A 22871-nucleotide genomic window follows, 5' to 3' on the forward strand; every position below is an offset into this window, starting at 1 on the left:
CACACTGTGATGACATTTACAGAAGGCAACATATCAACTTGACCTTTGTTCAGGGGCCATGCTTATCTCTAAAGACAATTCCACCCATGAACAAGTGCAAAATATTTTGTCTTGAAGATGTGATACAGTTTGAAGACACATGAGAAAATCAACTGCTTTGATGTATGCTGGTCAGGTCAAAATTAAGATGTTTGACTTAACCATTTGTTCAGGCTATTCAAGTGAATTTCTGGATAATATGTACTTGAATTTGTTTCAGAATTTCTCATATTGTTCTATTTTAAAGAATACCCTCCCATCCCTCTCTCTCTCTCTCTCAAAAAAAAAAAAAAAAAACACGAAAAAGAAAAAAACATCTTTTGAATAAAACATGATTTCAATCTGCAAAAGTTAGTCTGCATGCATGATATATCACATTCTCCTTTTTGCATCACTCTATGAGATACTACAATAACATATGACAAACAGGTTAGACTACAATCAACATGAAAAACTTAACACAAGGCAGCTCAGGTAGACAGCCAATTGTATATTCAATAACATTTAGAACACAGAAAAGTCATTCTTTGTCTGTTTGACATTCTTTTCTGTCTGCACTTAAATCTCTTTGACCTCACAAAGTCCATAAGGTGTTGATTACAGGCACAATGTGAGTTTTGATACACACATATTTCTGGTCTCATTGTGGAGTATATTACCTGGAAGAACTGATTTCCACAATCATGGTTACTGACAACAACAAAGTACATTTTGACTACTCAGGATAGTTTGGTAATCTACGAAGATGGTGAGGAGGTTTTCGCTGTTTTCCATCCAGCAGAGCAACCCTCTTCCTGGTGCCACTCAGCAGGTTGCTATAGCGACGTCTGAGGGACGGGGTGTGCTGGGTCCAGCTGGTGGTGGAGGGTTTCTTCTGCTGGGGTGGGATCCTATCTAGGGGCATTGGGGGCAGGCGGGTCCCACATCAACTGGGTGAGGTGCTGCCACCGTCTGGCATGCGGTGCAAGTGAGGTGGGCGGGGCACCTGGTGTCCTCCATGAAGGGACTGGGTGCTGCTGGAGGATGAGAGGGAACGCACTTTGCTGGGCTTGCGACGAATCTTGGGCAGAGAATGAGCCGAAGAGCTGTTGGTGGATAGAAAACAAATGAAGGCTCATCATAGAAAAGTTTCACCTCGCTATATTTCCAATAAAATTTGATGTTAATTTCTTGTTGACAAGCTCATACATGACATGTAGGTCCTGCTTTGGGAAATAAGAGTACTTGTGAAAAAAAAGAGACAAAAAACAACAACATCAAACAAATTATATTCTGTGCTTTTGTTGGGAGTTTAATTCTATTTCCCACAGCCAACTCTTATAAATGGTTGAACTTGGATTCTACAACATGTGAGGCTTTCTTCTATTTTTGTTACAGTTTCCTTGTCTTTTGTTTGGAAAAAAAATTGGATCTTTACATGCATACAAAAATTACTTGGTAGATTGTTTGATAAATTGGCAGTGCATATTCTTAGATATATGTTATTCCTTCATGAAGAATGGACATCAAGTACTAGTAAGTCCAGAGCAAATCAGAGTATCTCTCAACAACTGTGTTGAGTCATATTTTCAATAACTGCAAAGTGGCAGAAGGGTTTATCTGCATTTCAGCCCTAAAAATGTTCATGCTTCATTTTGAAGAAAGGCATATCTGCAGATACATCTTTCTGCCAAAGAGAATGGTCTCAAGTCTGGCTTGATACGGTGTGACAAAACAGAGTATAGAGGTTAACCTTCTAACAAAATACCAAACCTTTTACGGGTGTATTCATCAAATCATTTCTGGTGTAGAATTAAGGTTTCCAAACAACTTTCAGGGAGATTTGGGCAGGTGATAAATGCAAAGCTGTTTTGATTATGGGGTCAGAAACGCCTATCTGAAAAGACGAAAAAAGTGCGATCGCAAATGTGTTTGAGCCAGAAACGCATTTCTGTGGAGATTAAGCGCAAAAATGTTTTGAAATGCGTTTATAGCTCGAACCTGCCCACGCCAATCACACACCTGGGCTCCTTGGGTCAAACTGCGCAATGAAGTTGAGCAGTGACAAGGTCTCTCTTTTGACTCACAATAGAGAAGATAAAGGCAGCAAGTCGAGAAACATGAATCATAAGGCCTTTGGAAACAAGTTTTGATAGCAGGTATTGTGACATGTTTCAAACATGAGAAAGATGATAAACACTGCCCTAGTTGATTTCGGTCAGCTTTTAAGATATAAAGCAGGGCAGAGATAAGACGTCATACCAAAACACAACTGTCCTCCATGAAATGGTATCATTGAGACCATTTCCTCTTGGTAAGTGATTGGTATCACAACAAACAATGCACACTTTGGGAAGTTCATAATCCTTGAAACAAATGGGCCCCAGATCAAGGGACTTCCTGGTGCAATACAATGGTACACGACTCATCAGCTAATATTGGCACGCTAATCATGACCAATCATGGCCACTGGTCATTCCATGTTTATATCTCATCATCAAACATTACACTAAAAAAAAGATCATATCTTGAACACAGAACTATGTGATTGGTATTCAAACTGACCCCAGTTCATATTAAACAAGATTCATAAATCTCAGTGTTATGCCATATACAGGAATGGGTCTGTTCCCATCAAAATTATAACCACTGCCCTTATTAAATTACCCAAGCCATGTAAATGGCATAAAAGTACTTTCTTTATCCGACTAGTCTTCACCGACATATAATATCATCTTTTCTCTATTACTGAGCTTTTGATTTGCGATGCAAACACTAAAGATGACGCTATTGGGCTAAAAATGGTGTTCTACACATGCGCAAGGCAACTGTTTATATTGTTCAACTCCAGAGGCTGTGTGTTGTCTTAGCATTCATATTGCACATCTTAACACGTTGAGGACAAACAAATTTTGCTACAACACGCATTTCCCAAAGACACCTGCCTGAGTATACTCGGGACTCGTCCTCAACAGGTAAAGCTTGCTATTGACATACGTTGAAAGGATACTCTTCAGGGTTATCATCAACTTTAATTTGTTTGCATAGGACAGGTGGAAGAAGGTTTGGCTTGGCAGACAGCCTAGCTAGCTGTGGGCCTGACTGTAGGGCCATATAAAAGGCATGAAGAAACTATCATACCTCTTCTGCAGTGAAGGGTGAACAGGCATTGGCAAGCTGCTGGTAGGGGCGCTAGATGTTCGCTGTTCCCTAACGCCAATCACACTGGAGATTGGAGTCCACTGAAAACAAGACCAGAAACACAATTCTTATTTTGTGTGTCCAAGGAATAAAAAACAAACAAATAACTCCCAAAATAAAACAGAAAACAAACCTGCCATTAAAGGGGATGGCTAGTAACCGATCAGTGGGAATCAGTTGGAATGCTGAGGGATGATTGTTCCAATCCTTGTGGGATTCATTTAAGAGTACATTATATATCTACTGTTGTGTGAAATTTATTTACTTCACAACGGTCTCATATTCAAGTAATGTGCAAATTAATGCCCCGTCACTGACCAGGCACACTAACCTGGAAACATTAAACTGCACATTACTTGAATGTGAGACCATTCTGAAGCAAATAATTTTCACACAACAATAGATATATAATGTACTCTTAAATGATTCCCACAAGGATTGGAACAATCATCCTCCAGCATTCCCACTGAATCCCACTGATCAGTTACTAGCTTTCCCCTTTAAAATAGGGATAAAAAGAAACGTCATTGACATACTTATATACAGTGGACTCGCGTTATAACGAAGTCCTTGGGACCGACAGTTTTCTTTCGTTATATCAAAATTTCATTATAACCGAACAAATAAACAATAAAAATACATAGAGTGGATAATGCTGCAGCCTGAATTTTTACTTTGTTGTGACTGGAATTTCGTAATAACCTTGTTTGTTATAACGGAAGTGCATTGCACTTAAATGTGTATGATGTTATAAATGAATCTGCATCTGAAGAAAAATATGAAAAATCCAAACATTCTGGAAATACTATTCTTTTTTTTCTGCTATGTGTAAGAGTCCATTGTGAGCATGATGCTGCATATAATGACCAGATGTTTGGAGAACTGCCCTCATTACTGAACTCTCCATCAAGGCCTATAGTAGCTACTCACACTACATAAGAGATAGTGATCTCTGCTATAATCTGGTGGCTCATAATGTGTGCCATTGCATGAAGAGATAGCATATTACATATATGAGCATACCCGGGCTGGAATATAAGATTGCTGCAGTCATCAATAAAATGTGTCTATCTTTCTTACAAAATACACGTTTTCAAAAAGAAGTTACTTTTCTTATTTAATGACAATGTACAGACATTCTTGGCAATCTCAGGGCAAAATATAATGTATTTGATAAAAAACTTGTTTTTGTATCACTTCACATAAATGGGCCTGGAAATAGATTTTAGACAGACAGACACACACACACACACTTAGAAGATTTCAATTTTGAAACATAAAAGTCTTCTGGTAAACTACTGCAAAGACATGATCAGAATTTCATGCTGATAGTTCAGTTCATAAAATCTGTCACTATGAATGTTTCAGTTTATGCAACAAGTGATGTTTTATAATAAACTTGTTCCAGCCTGGGTCCATAAAAGCAGTCTATTCTGGCTTAAGATGTAAGACCTCGAAATGAGAATTTGAAGTAGATACAGCTTGGTTTCCACATGCCGTATAACAAAATTCTTGAGCTTTAACGACCCTCTCTTGAGTGGTAAACATGTGATAGTATTGTGTCATGTGACAATTGTGAGAGCCTTGTAGGCTACACTATAATGGTGGCTACTCTCACGCAATTCAGTATAGATGAGTAGTGAAAGTATTAGTTGGAGCATCACTACAAAAAATGACAATGGATGAATGATACTAAACACTGGTGTGGTTCTACATTATGTTTCTAAACCTGATGAAGTACTATAAATGTACTTTAAAATATCAAAAGCCCTTTAGTATTTTCAGCACACATCTAGCAAACTGATGTTACAGGTATTACTTGGTTAAAAAGCTACTGTATACGCAATGCATTTCGCAAGTGGACAGAAATTTGTGAAATGAAGAATTTGCAAAGCTACTGCCACACAAGACGCAGATGGCCTGTATTGGATATCATGTCCAAGACAGAAAATTATAAAATATTCTGATCAAAAGTGAAAATACTTCTTTCTCATTCCATCACTGTAGTTCTCAACTGTGAATTCATCCACCCTCAAAATTCTCAAAGTTCCAATTAGCGAAATATCAAGCGTACACAGTATACAACACGTTAAGAGATTATACCACATGCATGCAAAACATGGTTACATAGGCAGGCATCTTGACTCCGACACTTTCCTATAAACACCTTGCAGATAAGATTCTCTGGTTGTATCAAGCTCTGAGTTACAAATATCAAGAATAAATCTTAAACTAATCTTTTGACAGGATGCACAGGTGACTCCTGGCATGCCAAAGTCCTTGGGGCTGGCAGCTTTTTTTCATCATATCAAAATTCTGTTATGACTGAACAATATAGCACAGGTGTACATCTACATGTAGATATACACGGCTAATAATTCTGAAACCTGTATTTTCACTTCATTATAGCGAGAGTTTCATTAAACCATGTTTGTTGTGACAGAAGTGCACTGCTTTAGCATGTAAACCTTTTGATCATGAAAACTGATTCTTTGCTGCTAGCCATGATGGTCTGACCAAAAGATAATGATCGTTCAACATGCTTTATGATGCACTTTGTCCGATATGTTCACAGGATTGCATGTACAGCATTGTAATTGCGTCTAATATGCCTGACTACTGTGTCAGTTTAGGAAAAAGGAATTGTATTAATAAAGTATTAATGAATTAATGAGGCACAAGAGAGTAAAAGAAAAAGAGAGAGAGATTAAAACAAAAAAGGTTTATATGTTAGGTGTTGATGAATGGCTACTTACAACACTGCGTCTTAGAAACACAGGGGCACTCCACTGATGCAATTTAATGACATCAAACATGAAATATTGAATGGAAAGCTCTTCTAACAATCACACCGCCAAAAGTGACCACGTAAGTCTTAGACAAAGCCTAATCTCTATGCTCTTTTATGCCAGCATCATATAACACACTTGAGCTAATTATCATCAGCAACCACAAGTGTTATTCAGATCTTTTATACATGATTAGAAAACCTATACCAGAGTTTCGACTACTACACACGTTGATAAATGACTGTGATTTGATAACACCTATAACTCACATAGTAGCTCTCACTAGATCATTTTCTTTCAAGATTTCTACATGCACATCAGTCAATACTAAGTATTGTCTCTTTAGTCGATATTCATTTGAATACTACACAAACTGGGGGGATAATGCTGCACACTATGGTTTGGCTTCAAGAAAAAAAGACAAATCTTCATTTCGATATAATCAACACAACAATATTCAGAGAAATTTGGACACTATTACAATATATTCATCTGGTGTTGTGAGAGCTAATTCAAAAGTAACTGGGGGGGGGGGGGGGGGGACAAAAATGAAATACATGTATGATCACAACATGCAGAAAATGAGACATGTCATCATTGAATATGTTAATGTAAACAGCATTTTAGCAGTCCTTGCCTTTAGATTGCCGGGATCACAATATGCCAAATTAATCAATTTCAAGTAAAGCCAAAATTGAATGATTTTAAAAAGCAGCAATCACTGCACATAACTGATCAGAAGGTAAAGACAGGGAAATTCAAATCTGGTGATCCAACAAATGTGGGGTGTCAACACTTTGAGCCAAATTTTTACTTTCATGTTGATGTGATTTAATAGCCACTGTATCAATGAACAAGCCAATATGCTGCATGTAAATAATGATAATAGTAATTCTAAAAAAAGTACTGATAATTACTATTGTTATGAATATCATCACTGGTATTCCAAGATAATACATCATTCATTCAAAAGGTATTTATGTATTAACTGAAACAAGAGGATAGAAAAGTGAAAAGTACAGGTAAAGAAAGACTACTGCATTAGCATGCTGGTAGCACACACTCTGAGGATCACTGTTCTAAACAGTTCACACCTCTCTATAATACTGACAATATGTAAGAGAAGACAATACTTGCACAGAATGGCATAATGCCTCATCTATTGAATCATTTAAAATTCTTCTCAAAACTCATCTGTTTTATCAGTTATATTTTTTTTTTCCTGGAGGCACACACAGTCAGTTATTAATTATTGTATCACTGAATCACATACATATTCTATTTCTTCTTCTTTTGTTACTGTTATTTTGGTTTTGCATTGTCCTAATGCTATCGTGTGTTCTAGTCTTCTTGTATGAATAGCACCAGTGCGCTTAGAAACACCAGCATGAAGCGCCATATAAATGCAGTTATTAGTATCATTATTATTATTATTATTATCATAATGCATATCTTCGACAACCCATCATCAAAACCATTTCTTTCACTGAGTGGATTTAGTTGCAGTGCTAGGCAGTAATCAAGGACATTAATCACTCTTATTTGTCTACATGATTGGTTGGTTGAAGAAAAAGGATACTATTTGATTTATCAAAGCTAGACATAAACATGGGAAATATTAGGCAATGCTGGAAAAGCATGATCCCTTTCCTGCATATTAACCAACGAAGGGAGTTTATCAACAGAGGGCAATGTCTGGCATATCATGAAGACTTGACATCTAATACTTAAATGATATCATTCACAGTACTCAGCCAAATGTACTTAAATGCTTGCAACCACTGAAGAATTTCTTGATTCCTGTAACTGATAACCAGGGGGCAGTTTGACTGGTCCTGCTGTGTTGCAATCTGCACCTTATGGTTATCACTCAAGCTATGGAACCTGGGACAAATTGCCAACAGTACTCACTGTGTGTGTGTCGTCTTTGTTGACACTGAGATGCATGCCTTCAGCACAGAAGTCTTCTAGGAGGCTCAGACCTGTAGATACAGGAGGGATGACTTGGGTCAACAGAGCTGCTTGTAGCTACAGACTGATTTTTATCAAGTTTGCAAAATCACTTCCTGAAAGAAGTTTGACTATTCTAAAGGTAAATTAAACTACAAGGAGAGAAATATCATGCAACTTGGACTAAGATGCCATACTTTCTTTTGTTTTATCAGTGCATATAAATTCACGAAATTTTTACCAATAAAGATGGATCCTTTAATATCAATATTCAGAACAACTGATAGTGATGACTAGCTTTAACTGCAATATCCTACTTTCCATATTATCAGGACAAATTTATTCACAAGTTGTGATAGTTTTGATTGCCAAAACGCACACAAAACTTGGACTTGTGAATAAAATAAATCAGCCAAATATCAGACACTATATGAGGTTTCCTCATTGAATCATTGATGTTGGCAGTTTGCTTTTAACATGACATCATTGATTAACAAGAGTTTGCATGCCAGACCTAACATCACTATGTTTAGTTTGCTATTGGTCAGTGCATTGAGTCATCTCACCTTTAGCCTGCTGTCTGTTGTACTTTCTCACCCACTCATCCAGCAGGATGTTATAGTAGCGAGGCGTGTCAAAGAACCGATGATACTTCTGTGATGTCGGGGAGGGGAAGACACGTTCAAAGCCTCCTCGACGACTGAACTCATCCTCCGTCTGGACAAGATGTCTGATGTCATCAGGGGTCAGTGTGTCCAGGATGGACATTCGACATTGCTGTTAGATCAAGGGAGCCAAAGCAAACAGTGGTCATTCAGAAGCATAACCATGGCACTAAAAACATAATTCAGAATCTTCAAGGATACAGGCACAAAGACAACAGAAGGAGTACAGAAGATATTGAAGTGACCCTTTGTGTTGAAATGACTTGAACGCATCCATTGATAGCACATTATAGTTCAGAACTAATGTCCTCAATATGACACAAAAACAGCAGCCAGTGCTCTAACTGTCCCATTAATACCTTTTTGCAAAAAGAGTGAGTTTTTGTTAATCGGGTGAGACAAATTACATATTATTGGAGAGTTTAGAGTTAAGGGACACGGCCGTCAGATGGTAAAACGGTCTATCTCGAAAATTGCTGTTCTGAGAAAAATGACTTTAAAGTTTAGAGGTTTGAGGTTTTTTAGGAGATGGGTATAATGCATTTTTAGCAATGGGACAAAAAGAAGCATATTAAACACTGATAACTGAAGAATTTTGTGCTTATTTGGGGTTTTAATTATAAAATAAATGAGATTTTTGTGCAGATAGACTGTTTAACCACAGCACATGTATACACTCCCGCTACACATCATAAGATGGTAAAATGGTATCTTCTAGATAGACCACAAACACTATGTAAACTGGTCTAACTCGAAGATAGACCATTTTACCATCTGACAGCGATGATTTAAAAAATCTCAGTTAAGAAGGTTATATGGTTTATGTAAAAGATAGCTCGTTTTACCTCCAAACGATATTACCGACAATGGGCTAACTCAAAGATAGACTGTTTTACCATCAAATCTGAAGGAAAAATACAAAAAAGTACCAAGATAGCGGAAATTATCTCTAAAACAAGACATGATGGGATTTTCTCTATAGCACCATTGGAAAGAGCACCCTCACATGTCCCGGAAAGTGAATTTACTTCAAAAAGTCAAATTTTCGAGTTAGACCATTTTACCATCTGACGGCCGGACATTGAAATTTGTAATTCAATGTTACAAGGCAGTGTTGGTGATTAGTCATATTTCTTTAATGAACCAGAATATGATGTGATGAGTTTATCAACACCTAAGTAAATGCACTGAAAGTTTTGAGCAAATAATTATGACAAAGCCAATAAACCTGGTAACATTGAATACAACCAATATACACACATGAAACATTCACAAATAGGTATACGGGTCTGGGTCATTATTACTATCTCTGGTATAGCTACATAGCGTATTCCATTTGGTATCATGACTAGAAATACAAATAAAGATACACACATGATTTACATCTATCTTGTACAGTACACAAAGCAAAGAGTCTTACTCCAATGGTTTGAGATCATTTCCATTTTAAATGACAGTCCTGGACAATGAGATGAGATATATAATATCACAAAATCTAGCTTGACTTGCAAACACCAATGGCAGAAGATACAAGTGTATGACAGTATCCTTCACAATGTATGGTGACTTGCTGTAGATCTTACATGCCCATCATCACATGTTCTCATCCTAATGATATTACAAATTTACCTCATCGATGTGTTTCTGTGTGTAGAAGGCATGCTTGGCTCTCTCATCCTTGGCTAGGTGGTTTGTGTACAGAGACTTGTTCATGATCACACTGCTGTAGTCCACTCTAGAGGAACAAGCACAGAGGCAGAGAATGTGGATATTTCTAATAATGCAAATTAAGCTCAAGATCATATGTGACTGTGCACCTCAAAACGAACATAAAGTCGCACATACTGATTTTGCGTGAGGACTGAAAATAAGTGAAATGGGTCAACCTAGCCGAACTTGACTTTTTCATATTTTCTGAAAGAGCGGGTCTTCTTTTACATTATGCTAAAATTTGGTATCACAAAACGGGCAGGAAAGTGTGTTTTTTTTAGCAGTTTATCTCGAACATTTTTGGTAGAATAGTGTGATTAGGTGTGTCTTTAGAATCCCTTTTTCATTTCTGAAAAAACTTGTCCACACTCTTCACTTTCAACTCTAATAACTTTTGAAAGGATAGTGCTACTGCTTTGAAAGTTGACATTAATTATGGACAGAATTAGTCAATGAGGCATGTTTAATTTCAGTTTAATCTGATAATACCTTCGTAGTTGTTACTCTGGTGGTTTGCTTCCTGTTTTTTGTCCCATTCATCGCACAGCCAGCACGGTTTGGTAAAGATTAAGCGCCTGAATAGACACTGTACTTCAGAGCCTCTTTTCTTAGTTCCCACTTTTCCTGAGTTAATGCTTTCTTTCCAATATTTAGATAGGTTAGGAGAGTCCATTTGATTTGAGTTATACATCATTTTAAAGCTTAAAGTCTGCTCTTTCAGAATATGGTCTAAACTAAAAATTCATGTCTGGCGACTTTTTGTTTGTTTTGAGGTGCAGGGTCACATATTTTAGCCCAATTAAAAGCATTGAGAGTCTAATTTTTGATCTGTAAATCTGTTTTTATAGCATATTCAACAATTGTACATCACAAAAACTTCCATAACTCATTTCAATTCTTATGTATTTTATTGTTTTCAGAATTTCTTATGTATTTCCTAATTTTTCAACTTTTTTTTGTTTTTTCATTGGAAAATGTTACTGACCACTTTTCAACCATAATTAGCATAAAATTACACAATGAAAGTGATTAATTGCAAAAATAATCAGGTTTTTATGACTTTCATGACAGAGCATTGTTTTCCATAAGAAATGTACACAAAATCACAAAATTGTGCCCGTTTTGAGGCGACATGCCGTTACAAAAATGGGCGTCGCTTCGCAAAAGTACGCGCGGATGTTGCAAATTTGGTCTCAAAAGTTGCGCGAGACTTGTACAACAAAGTCAAGAAGCCTCGTGACGAGGCCTTCTCACGTTAAAGAATTATAGCGTGAAACGTCGAGGGGGAGGGGGTGGATTCCCCCCCCCCCCACCCCCAGCCCTTTTAGTGTTAAAGATTGAAAGATGACACGTAAACACCGTTATAACATACTTGTTTGTTCCATTGGGAGGCAACACTGTGGTGAAGACATCCTTCTTGTCTGGGATCATAAAGCTGCTGATGTTCAGAAGATCCTTCATCATTTGACCTTTGACCTGCACATCCAGTTCAGCATTGGAATGAAGGCTGTGAGAGGGATGTACAAAGAGGAAACCATGAAGATGTGTGGCTTGGATTCAGGGACAGAGTGTTCAAGGTTACAAGTGGCTTTTTAAAAGTTGAGTGGTTGCGTTGCCATCTACTTACAAGCACATTTGATCTATAAATACTACATGATAAAGAGGAATAAGTTTAATATTCAACCTGAAGAGTTAAAAGAGGAAATACACTGTCATTACCATGCTTTTAATAACCCATTAGAGTGGGGGAGAGGTTGTTGACTCGGTTGAAATATCTTCATCCGCTGCCCAATGTGGTACATTCAAAACAATGTCTTGTGCAGACCTGCTACATTCAAAACCATGTCTTGTGCAGACCTGCTACATTTGTAGAATAGAATTGCCTTCAGCAGGTACGTGCATCAGAGTCTACACTCATCAGTAATGTTCACCTCCACTCAAGATTCTTTAGGCTGTGTGTGTACAAGTACTGGTTTACAGAGAGATAAGTGATGAAGCTGCACACAAGTAAATTTAGTTGTGGAGATTCTACAATATTTAAGAGTTGGTCAAGCTTTCCCACTGTATTGCATCCCCACACTTTCTGGTCTTTAAGGGCAGGCAAAGGAAGGGTTATAACACCTCAGCAGCTGCCATGCTTCATCAAAAACAAGAAAAAAAACTTTTATAAGTCTGATATTTGAATAAAGTGAAATCATGCTCTATGAAAACAAAAACAAATCCTTTTTTTTTTCTTTGCATGACACAATGTGCCTGGTTGATACCATTTGCTAATTACTGCTAGTAACTTGGGGTGCACCATCAATCACCCGTTTTCTGTTGTGGGTGCATGAGTGGACCACTATACAAATGATGCACAGGATAGAGTGTGTTAGTGAAGGTGTATAGTGCACTCGAGGGTATTTACAATTGTGAAACATGCACGAGGCGAAGCCGAGTGCATGTTGCACTACATTGTAAATACCCGAGAGTGAGCTATACGCCTCCACTAACGCCACGAAATAATCCTGTGCATCATTTGTTTTATAAAATGGGTCGAAAATTCGAAAACTAACAGCATTTTTCATCGTTTTTCACGTACCTTTGTGGGTCAAGACGTCCGAAGATGTTCGTCCCAAACATTTACGCACGTCGCACTCGGAAATCCCGCACATATAAGTATGATGGGGGGTTGGGTTTCCGGACACTTAAGTTCCCGCATGAAAACTTACTTATTTTACATAGAATATGCACCCTTTACCTTAAAGACTTGATATAGACTCCTCATATAGGCCTACTAGACAACATACTTTGAAAACGGCGTGAGAATCAACCTGCTAAATCGTTGGATTTGCCCTTCAAAGTGACTCCATGTACGCGTCCGGTCCCACAACGCTTGGTCTACTGTACTGTCTGTACGTATAAGAGTATACGTACGCCGGCGCGCCACACATGTTATGCACAAGGGAAGAAAGGCCGGCGGCCGGCAGCCCAAACTAGAAGTTGTTTACAGGATTGACAGCGCGTATGCATGCAATTCAAAGGAGCCGCCGCGCGCACAGACGATCGGCAATAGGATTTAACACGCAGTGCAATGGGACCGAGTAGCCAAAGCACATGTGACTCATTTCAGCGCTTCCTATTGGCTACATTCTTGAACCCATTTTATAATTCACATTAGCACCAGGCTTGGTGTGATGAATGAATGAAGAGGGAACTTGAGTCGTAACTCCCTCACACTCCAGACCTCCATTTAATGTCCTATCCAAGTGACAGACTGTTTGACCTCTTGATAAAGGGGACAGCACGATGAAAGTAAAAAGATTACATTGCTCAGCTAGGCTTCATGAGAATAGACCCAAGACATTTGACTGCACGGCAACAAGATACCAACTGAGGTATTCTTGTACAGGAAAAAAAAAAGAAAAGAAAAGGAATGAAACAAAACTGATGATGCTGTATACTGCTGTGAGTCTCTAAAATGCAAGCAAATAGACAGGTCCTTACCTGGGTGAGATGTTGACTTCCAAGATCCAGGGCTTGAGGTTCTCATCAAGCATGATGTCAAAACCAAAGAGTTCATGGACAGAGAAGCGGCTCCTACAGTTAGCCTTGATCATGCTGTTCACTGTAGACTCAGAGCTAGAAACAAAATAAAGTTGGAATAAGTCTTGAAAAGATATGTACACTAGTTGACAGGGTGGTCGACGAGGGGTTTGAGCTTGTTGCTGCATCAGTTCCATGACATTTGCTCCTGAGACAATTACTCTCATGAAATATCTGCAAGCCAAACATAAATTGTACCCACAAACATAAACCTACCCCTACTACTCAATGGTACCATGAAATGTTTCAATCTCTCAAATGTTTCACTTTTCAAATACCAGTCAGTATGCAGATCATAAATTTACTGCATGATATGACCATGTCAAGTGTGACCTACTGTACAACTAATCAATCATAGAGTGCACCTCCAGTTGTAGCAAATATTCTGATCTTAAAGCTTTTAGAAACAAACTATTTCCTACTGCACTCAAATAGTTGTGAAACTAGGGGTTAGAATCACTAGAGGCAATGAGTGCCTACATCTACAGCTTTGACTCACCACACAATAGTTTTGACGACGACATCTTTGATGGCCTCCCACACAGCATGTGTGTCAATACCATCTCGCTGCATGAAGCCCCATAGGGCCTTCAGACTCCTGCAAATAAGCAACCCATTAATATCAGCTTATATCATCCTGTACAAAGTACGTTGAAGATACACTTTTCGCACCATTATTGTAACTAGTATCATTTGAGAGTATTATATGTAGCAAAAACATATTATTTAGAAATGTTAAGTGTCCTAATTTCTTGGTGTACATGGCTTTGTTACACAGAAACACATCAGAGGTGTTCAAAGCTCAAAGGCAGGTCACCTTATTTGCCTGATGAGGGATGTTGTATCAAATTATTCTAACTACAGCCACACTTGCAATTTAAGTGCACTGCATTAGGTGCTATCTTGGGCTTACCGCCAATAGAAATGGTTGAGAATTGGTCCAATCATCCAAGCATACCTGGTACTTCAAATCATCAAAGAAAACGTTTCCCAACCAACGTCACATACAAACGTACTATCATTTATGGTCAAAATGGATTAAAACTGCCCTGTCTCCTAACATACCTCTATATATTATGTTTACCATTCCATCAAACAGGAGGTCTCATTTTAATTGCAGGTGTGGCATATATTTGGCATACATGGGTTAACTAATGCCTCTTTTTGGACATGAAACTTTTCATGTGGACTCCTAGCAGATAACTTCAAGAATATGGTAAATTGACATGATGGTCAAGTCATAAAGTGCTGCCAGCTGGACAGTCACTGACCACTTGTGGCCCTCACAGGCCATGCTGTCATCATTGGGAGTGAAGTCTGCATTCTTCTTGTTGATGCTGTAGTTAGTCAGGTGCATGAACTTGTTTGACAGGCTCTTCATGGACGATGAATACCTGGTAGGGAGTGGAATGAAAAAGAGAATCAGTGTTTGACTTATGTCTTCGTTACCATTGATTTGTTTGTTTGTCCGTCTGCAAAATAACTCAAAAAGTTGTGCACTGATTTGGATGAAACCTACAAGAAAGATTGAGAATGACACAAGGAACAGATGATTACATTTTGGTAGTGATCCATGAATTTTTGTGGATTTTATGAAGGATTTTCAATATTTTGGCAGGTATGGTCAATGAACTTAGGAGTTCAAGCTGCACATTATTGAGGTTTTCATACGCACACTAAAAGGGCATGCTCCAGTTTCTGCTAGGGCAAGGCGGGCCACGCAGCTGAGGGTTTATCACGTAACAAAGGCTTCTATATAAGAAAATCTGGCCAACTTTTCAGCATGCAGACCTATGGGTGGAAATCACCGATCTCCATGGAAGAGCAAGATCATTGGTGGAAAAGTAGCTGCTTGGCGGAGGTCTGCGCTCTCAGAGTGCTTTTCTAGTTTATGCATGCCACGCTCCGAGAGCAGACATGGAAACAAAGGAAGTAGGTCACTTTGGATGATGACAACTGCATGAAGGAAGCACTAAGGGCAATATGGCCAAGACATTTGTTTTGCCCCTTAACCCTAACTAGGCCAGGGGGGGCCTTCGAGGCCCCCCCCCTCGACGTTCCGCGCGATGTATCGCAATCGCAAAAAGCTATCGCCGCGACATTTCATGACTTTTTTCTTTCGAGTCTCCCGCATCTTTTGACACCAAATTTGCGACGCCCGGGTGCACGGTTCCGAAGTTACGCATAAATATGTACATGCATGTCAGACCAAATATTGCTCAAAAACATGAATTCGTGTATAATTTCAAAGCAAACTGTGCTTACAGGCAAATTTCATAAAAGCATGATTATTTTGGTGTTTTATTGATTAAAATCAATGAATAACATATTTTCTTGTTCAGAGCGATGTCGCGGACAAATTTAATCGAAAAAACAATGAAAAACATAAAGTCGAAAAAAATGAAATACATAAGAAATTAAAAAAACGAAATACTTAAGAATTTTTTCTGATATCACAATTTTTTTCATTACATTTGCTAAGGACACTAAAAAGAATATCTACACAAAAAAATGTGCCTGTTTTGAGCATTATTTTGTGATTTATACCAAATAATCTGATTTCATGCATCATTATGCATAAATCAGCATAATTAAGCATAAATGATAATTTTTTGAAAAATGAACTTCATGGTATTTTAGATTTCATCATAGGCAATGTGTGTGCCAATTTTTGTCGCGATCGCACGTTCGACAGCCGAGATCTGGGGGGGGGGGGGGGGGGCCTGGGAGGCCCCCCGGCTCTATCAACTACCTAAATAGCCCGGCCTAGTCAGGGTTAAAAGGGTTTGAACATTACATTTGCTCTTCTCATAAAGAATGAAAAAAATCTGATCCCCGATTGAAATGGTTTGATTAGTTATGCTGCACAGGTATCAAAAAGATTATTGTGCTCAAAAGTATGTTACTAGGAAGTCAAATACTAATTCTAGTGTGAAGAGTTATTTGTGAGATTTCAATTCTTATTCAGCAAGATTGGAAAGGACTGATATATTAAAACAGATGGCATGACTGACTAATTTTCAGTGAAATGTAGTCATGATTTGACTTACTTCATTGTCGCAAATCTGGCAAGACCATTGGTGAAGACATAGACTCTCAGAGGGTCAAAGCTGCTGACGTAGACATAGATGCGTAGATCAAACTTGCTGCCGTTGATGAGGTACGGCTTGGAGAGGTATCGCTGAACGATCACAGCTCTCCTGCGAGGGATCTGGCTCCATTTGTGAATGACGCGGATACCAATCCCTCGGGCTGAAGCAGGCTGTAGTGTTATAGATCAATATCAAATTCTGTTCTATAATTTCCCTCCATTTACAGGACAATGTCCTCCCACATTACTCTTTCCAAACTCATTGAAGCAGGCCCTCAACATGCCATTCTTCATCCTCTCAGCCTTAATGATTAATACTCAGCCCCAAAAGTTACATATTTGATGGAGTGCTTCAATTCTTTTTATTCATATGAAACAGACAAAGGTAAATTCCCGATATTTCTCAAACAGTAAACAAATTTCTGCTTCTACCTTGTATGACAGTTTATCTTAGAACAACATCTTCCTTGTAACTGATGGTAGGACCTGTATGAGAATACACTGCACTATCTGACATTTCTTGGTGGTGTATCATCACCACATGTCTGGGCTAAACAAAATCTGCACACAGATATGCATCTATAATAGATGGGCTACACTGGGGAATGGATGCATTATGCAGGTTTTTGTTTTTTGTTTTTTTTCTTTTTACTTTCACAGCATTGGCAAAGGACCAAACAACAAATCAATTGTCTTCTCCCCATAACTCTGAATCAGGTCATAATCATTATTATCTATAGAAATCAGTTACAGTCACATGGTGACAGTCAAGACACATTGTTACTTGAGGTAGTAGTCTCCACTGCTCTACAACCCTTATACGGAGGAGAGCAACTTTGTCTTTTCTAGGGATAAAATTGATATCCCTGGCTGTTTACATGTGTGTGCACTGAGTCTGTTACAGATTGTACCAATTTGGGTTTTCAGTCAAACAGGATGTTTGTGACGCTGCCACACAATAGGATTTCTGGAAGTACTTCATTTCTCCCACAGTGAAATCCCATGGAGCCCAGGGGTGACTCACCGGTTTCAGGATCCACTTTTGCTTGCTGTTGCCATCCTCCCACGCCCTCTTCAGAAGCTTGAGGTCAAAGGGCAAGACAAACGTCTGGGGGAAGAAACTGTACTCCTTCTTGCCGTGATGGAGCTGCATGCGGTAAAGGTTTCGCCACAGTCGGTCCTTCCGGCCAATCTGGAAGGAACCCGGGACGTGATTGACCTTCTGGTAGTCCCTGATAGCCTTGAAGCCAGCTGCCTTCATGTGTTTGCCCCAGTAACCCAGCCACTCATTCCCCTCTGGTAAAGGAGAGAGAACAGGTACAGTATAACTTGGAGAGAAATAGTTAGGAAGATGCATTGTGCATGACAAACAGATACTTATTACAAACATGATCATCCAGAATTTCCAGTAAAGCTCACTCTACAACAAACCTATACAGGGATGAGAGGTCTGTGCTAACACCATACAATATGTATGTCATCCTTGAAAGGACTGTTGTGTGGAGAAAGAAGACCCTAGACAGATGAGAGCGAAGAAGGGAAGCGACATGTGAACATGGTGTTACTGAAACCTCTCTTCTCCATTTACATCACCATGCAAACTTTCAAACAATGCAAAATCTATAAAAAAGGAAAGAAACAATTGAAAGCCTACCCCTGGAGAAATATTCATATGACTGAAACAACAAAGAAGAAAGATATGGCCACAAATAAATAGCACAAACAAATACCCTTTTCTAAATTCTAAAATGAGCATAAAAACATAAATTGATAGAAACTGATCTGAAAATGGAATGGGTACTTCAAAAGTGCTGAAAAAAGTGAGAGAAATTGTTGCAATGATAGAATGCATTCCACCTGTCCATCCCACTGAGCATCCATGAGTACATTTGGTGATACAGTTATTTCATCTACTGATTAGGGTTTTTTTTCTTTTTTTCCTGACTGCATTCACATCATCTACTGCATGTAATCACAAGAGACTTACTCTTGGTTGCCCTGAATCCTGACCGAGCGATGCAGTTCTTGACAACATGAGGTGTGATAGGACTCATCCTCCACTTCAGCAGTTTCCTTAGTTCCCATGGCAACGGCATCACTGTAACATCATGAAAAGAGAAGCCATGTGATAAATAGGAAGAGATATGGTAAAAAGATAATGACAGCAATTAACAATAAGAACTACTGGTCATGTCTGCTCTGACCTTAGTAGCATTAAATATCAGAGCATTGATGAATACTAAAGACTTTACAGGATTTTGTGGTTGAGACAAGTGAAAGTAATCTGCTAACAGTAAAATATTCAAATGAATGAATTCCTTAAGTTGTTTTCAATGCAAATGATTGACAAATTGCCATACATTGATATAAATAGGCATTGATTATTCAGTGATATAGAAGTAGTCATGATAGAAACCTAAGGGCATACATCGCATACATACATGTACTTAGGCTGAATTCAAACCAATGGTTGTACAGGTGTCAAATTTATGTCAATGTAGGGTAATTTTGTCAATCAGCTGCAAAAAAACCCAACCAACTTGATGAAAGAATTCATTAGTTTAAATATCCCATCAATACTCAGTACCCATTGCATGTACAGAGATTAGAACCAACACCGGCTGCAGGGTGAAAGCTCAGTGGTCTAGTGGATAAGAAGCCTGTCTGGTAATCAGAAGATTGTTGGTTCGAATCCAGGCTGAGTATGTATGCCCATAATTTTTTTTTTTTTTTAAATCATGGCTACTAGTAAAACACTGAATTATCGGTGCTCATTTAGGTCATGCTGGGCAATCTGTCAATCAGTTGAAATTGAAACATTACAACAGTTTCAAAATTAATTTACCTTTCTGGCCTTCTGCAACAAAGTTAATGGTTGGTGGCACATTGCTGAAGAGACTACCAGACAAGGGGGGCTGGGCCTCATCGGTACCTGATGTTAGAACCTCAAGGACACGGGAACTGCTGCTCTTTGACCCCAAGATGGACGAATCCATCCCATTGGTCTTCTTCAACATATCCTCAATGGTCAGGGAATGGCTGCCACTTTTGCTGCTCCCCTTGAGGGACGACATACTGTATGTAGAGTATGTGTCTGAATCATCTGTTTGATGGAACAGCAAATTACAAGATATCAACAATAAGGTAACTTGGTAAAGTGAACTGTAAGTGTAAATGTTCAAAATTTGTCACAAAACCTGTCTACATGCAGCCAAAATGACAAAAAGAGCACATAAAGTCCTCCAGTGTCAAGACAAGAAACGGCTGAAGGTGTCAAATTAACAATGATAACTGTACCCACATAACATATTTCTAAAAACAACAACAACAACAACAAACTGATTATCATAACTAGTACTAACTGGAATAGTTAGAGAAATCTGTGAAATACTTTGTGGAATATAATGAAATAAGAAAAACCTTTGAAGTATTCTAGCTCACTTCTCTCATGGAACAGTACCATCAAAGCAACAACCAGTAAAAGAGAAGCCACTCACTGATAACTTGGTGAACAAAAATGAAGACATACAGTGTACATCAGACTTTAGGCCAATCTAAGTAACATGCAAATGTGGAATTTTATGGTGGCAACGTAAGATTCCTGAAAAGTGTAGGCACGCTAGATTTTTATACACTAACAACCGTACAGTCGCATCTGTCTTGGTTAGGATGTGTATCTATCTGCTGTATTCATATGGCAGTCTTAAGTCCAGACATTTTTCCTTTGTGAGGTACACTCTCCTCTCTCAAACAGTACAACTGTTGTCATAGCAACCAACACAAGGCATCTCTTACCATCATCCATCCCGTCTTCATCCAGACCATCAATTCCATCATCCTCTTCGAAGTCATCATAGGACGCCCCGTCTCCAGGCATGCGCTCACTAGTGTCAAACACGTTTGGAAGCAAAAGGTAAATATGGAATTCAAACAAACTTCAGAATTACGGTCTACATTTCCATGAACAATGAATTACAGAACATGCATAGACAAAATTAACTCTGACAATTAGAATGGACTGAAAAAATAAAAAGGCATGTTTGTTTTCTATGCACATCTTCTGGTGCCAAAACCTGATTTCATTAGAGCAAAGAAATGTCCCAGTTCTATCAGACACTGGAAAGAAAAGCCATACATATGGAACAACACAAGTGGAAGAGATGCACATACTTGTATGTAGCTCCACAGAAGTCACACTCGGATAGTCCTACAGTTGTACAATACCGTTAATGGGACTGCTTATATCCATCAAAAAAAAAAAGAAAAAAGAATCATCACAAATGTCCAGTATCCTTTATATACGCCATTTACAGGATTTTTCTAAAATGCACATCCTTGGTTGTTTGATCTGACATTAACTTCCTTCGTTTCTGGCCCATAAGAGGTGGTAAGCTGTGGATGAAGGCCCTGCATACGAGCCTTGTCACAACATACTCTAGCAGACAAAGTACACTTGTATGTACTTTGAAATGATCAAACAGGACCTTTAAAATCATTTTCCTACAGCCAAAATGTCACTTTTTTGTTCGTTTTGGGAAGCGAAGGTCACAATATGTTTCCATTCTACAGTGTACAAACCTCATGAGAGGGTCAAAGCTGTCTTCCTCTGTCTCATCCATATCACACCATTCCTCTCCATCTTCAGACAAGCTGTCTTTCCTCTCACTACCCCAACTCTTTCTACTCAGCTGGCTTCTAGTTCTGGTGGGTGTAAGGTCATCATCTCGCTTCTTGCTGGGGCTCTGGGTGGCAGGGGGCTGGGGGAGGTGTCTTGCCTGGCCTACACTGGGGTACTTGTAGTCACTGCTCTTCTGATTGGATGAGGACAAGCTCCGATTGTAGCCTGGTGATTGAGCCTTCTTGAGTCCACTAGAGGGTCGCCCAACTCCATTGGCTCTTGCCCTGGAACCTAGAGGTGGCTTGCCATGGAGTGGGGATGATTTGACACTGTTGTTTAGACTACCATGACGAGTCCTGACAAAAGGTGATGACACGTTGCCATTTCTTCCTCTTGCGCTTTCTGGTCGTCGGCTTTCGGGGTCGCTGTAAGAGCCATTACTGAGTGCTTTGTTACTTGCTGTCACTTTGTTGTTCTGCTGTTTGATTCTACTGCTCCTAACTATGGAATCATTGTCAATTCCTGGAATATTTCTTGTGCGCAGCGTAGGCCTTTCAGCTTGCTGTCGAAGGGGCAGAGGCTTCAAGTTCCCCGACAGAGCAAGATTCTCCAGGCCACGCTGCAAAGTTGTTCGTATTTCTTCAATTTGGCTTGCAGTTGCCATAGCAACTAGTTAGTCTTTGTTCTTGGGGCTGTAGTCAGCATCATGTATTAGATATGTTGATTTGTTCTGCGGCTACATTAATCCTGCTCTTCTTATTTCTTTTATGCATCTGTGTGATCTGAAAAGGAGAAAGAGAAAAAAAGACTTCTCAATGACTGAACTGGATAAGAAATGTCAGTTTTTCTTTTTTACGACAGGCTTTAGTTTTGTCTCAATTACAAAAAAAAAAAATGCAATGTAATAGACTGTATAAGTTACAAACTGGACAGCTGTATTGTAAGATGAAATAACATACCAGCTAATAACAAATCCTAAAGGCATCCAGCACATCCAGCACATGCAAGTAAATGCTATGCACAGAAATCTCCTCCCATGCGAGTGCAAGCTCGCTCTAAAAATCCCACTGCTTGTATGGCTTGCGTGCTGTCTGCACTGGATGCCACAGAATGCTTGCACAAAGGGCGACTAAAGGCTGGTGGTCAGCGGCATTCAAAAAGAAAGTGGACCCATAATACCTTTCATTATTACTTTGCTGACAAATTCGAGTTCTCACCTACTCCATCAGTGTGATCTATATTAA

General features: G+C 38.9%; 1 protein-coding gene across 1 annotated transcript; it reads right to left on the reverse strand.

The window, feature by feature from the left end:
* Window positions 1-602: 602 nt before the first annotated feature.
* LOC139711565 (tubulin monoglutamylase TTLL4-like) lies at window positions 603-22404 on the reverse strand. The gene is made up of 15 exons (XM_071623443.1): window positions 21588-22404; window positions 20805-20893; window positions 19855-20112; window positions 18997-19107; window positions 18034-18305; window positions 16969-17180; window positions 15190-15312; window positions 14418-14516; window positions 13820-13954; window positions 11706-11840; window positions 10253-10358; window positions 8525-8735; window positions 7920-7990; window positions 3160-3260; window positions 603-1124 (listed from the first exon to the last, which is right to left on the reverse strand). Exons 1-15 carry the CDS (start codon window positions 22289-22291, stop codon window positions 965-967), a joined length of 2787 nt encoding a protein of 928 aa, XP_071479544.1. The 5' UTR covers window positions 22292-22404; the 3' UTR covers window positions 603-964.
* Window positions 22405-22871: the final 467 nt, after the last annotated feature.

This window comes from Diadema antillarum, unplaced genomic scaffold (assembly GCF_040938485.1).
Source record: "Diadema antillarum isolate AM-2024a unplaced genomic scaffold, OU_Dant_1.0 seq00001670_RagTag, whole genome shotgun sequence".
Lineage (NCBI taxonomy): Eukaryota > Metazoa > Echinodermata > Echinoidea > Diadematoida > Diadematidae > Diadema > Diadema antillarum.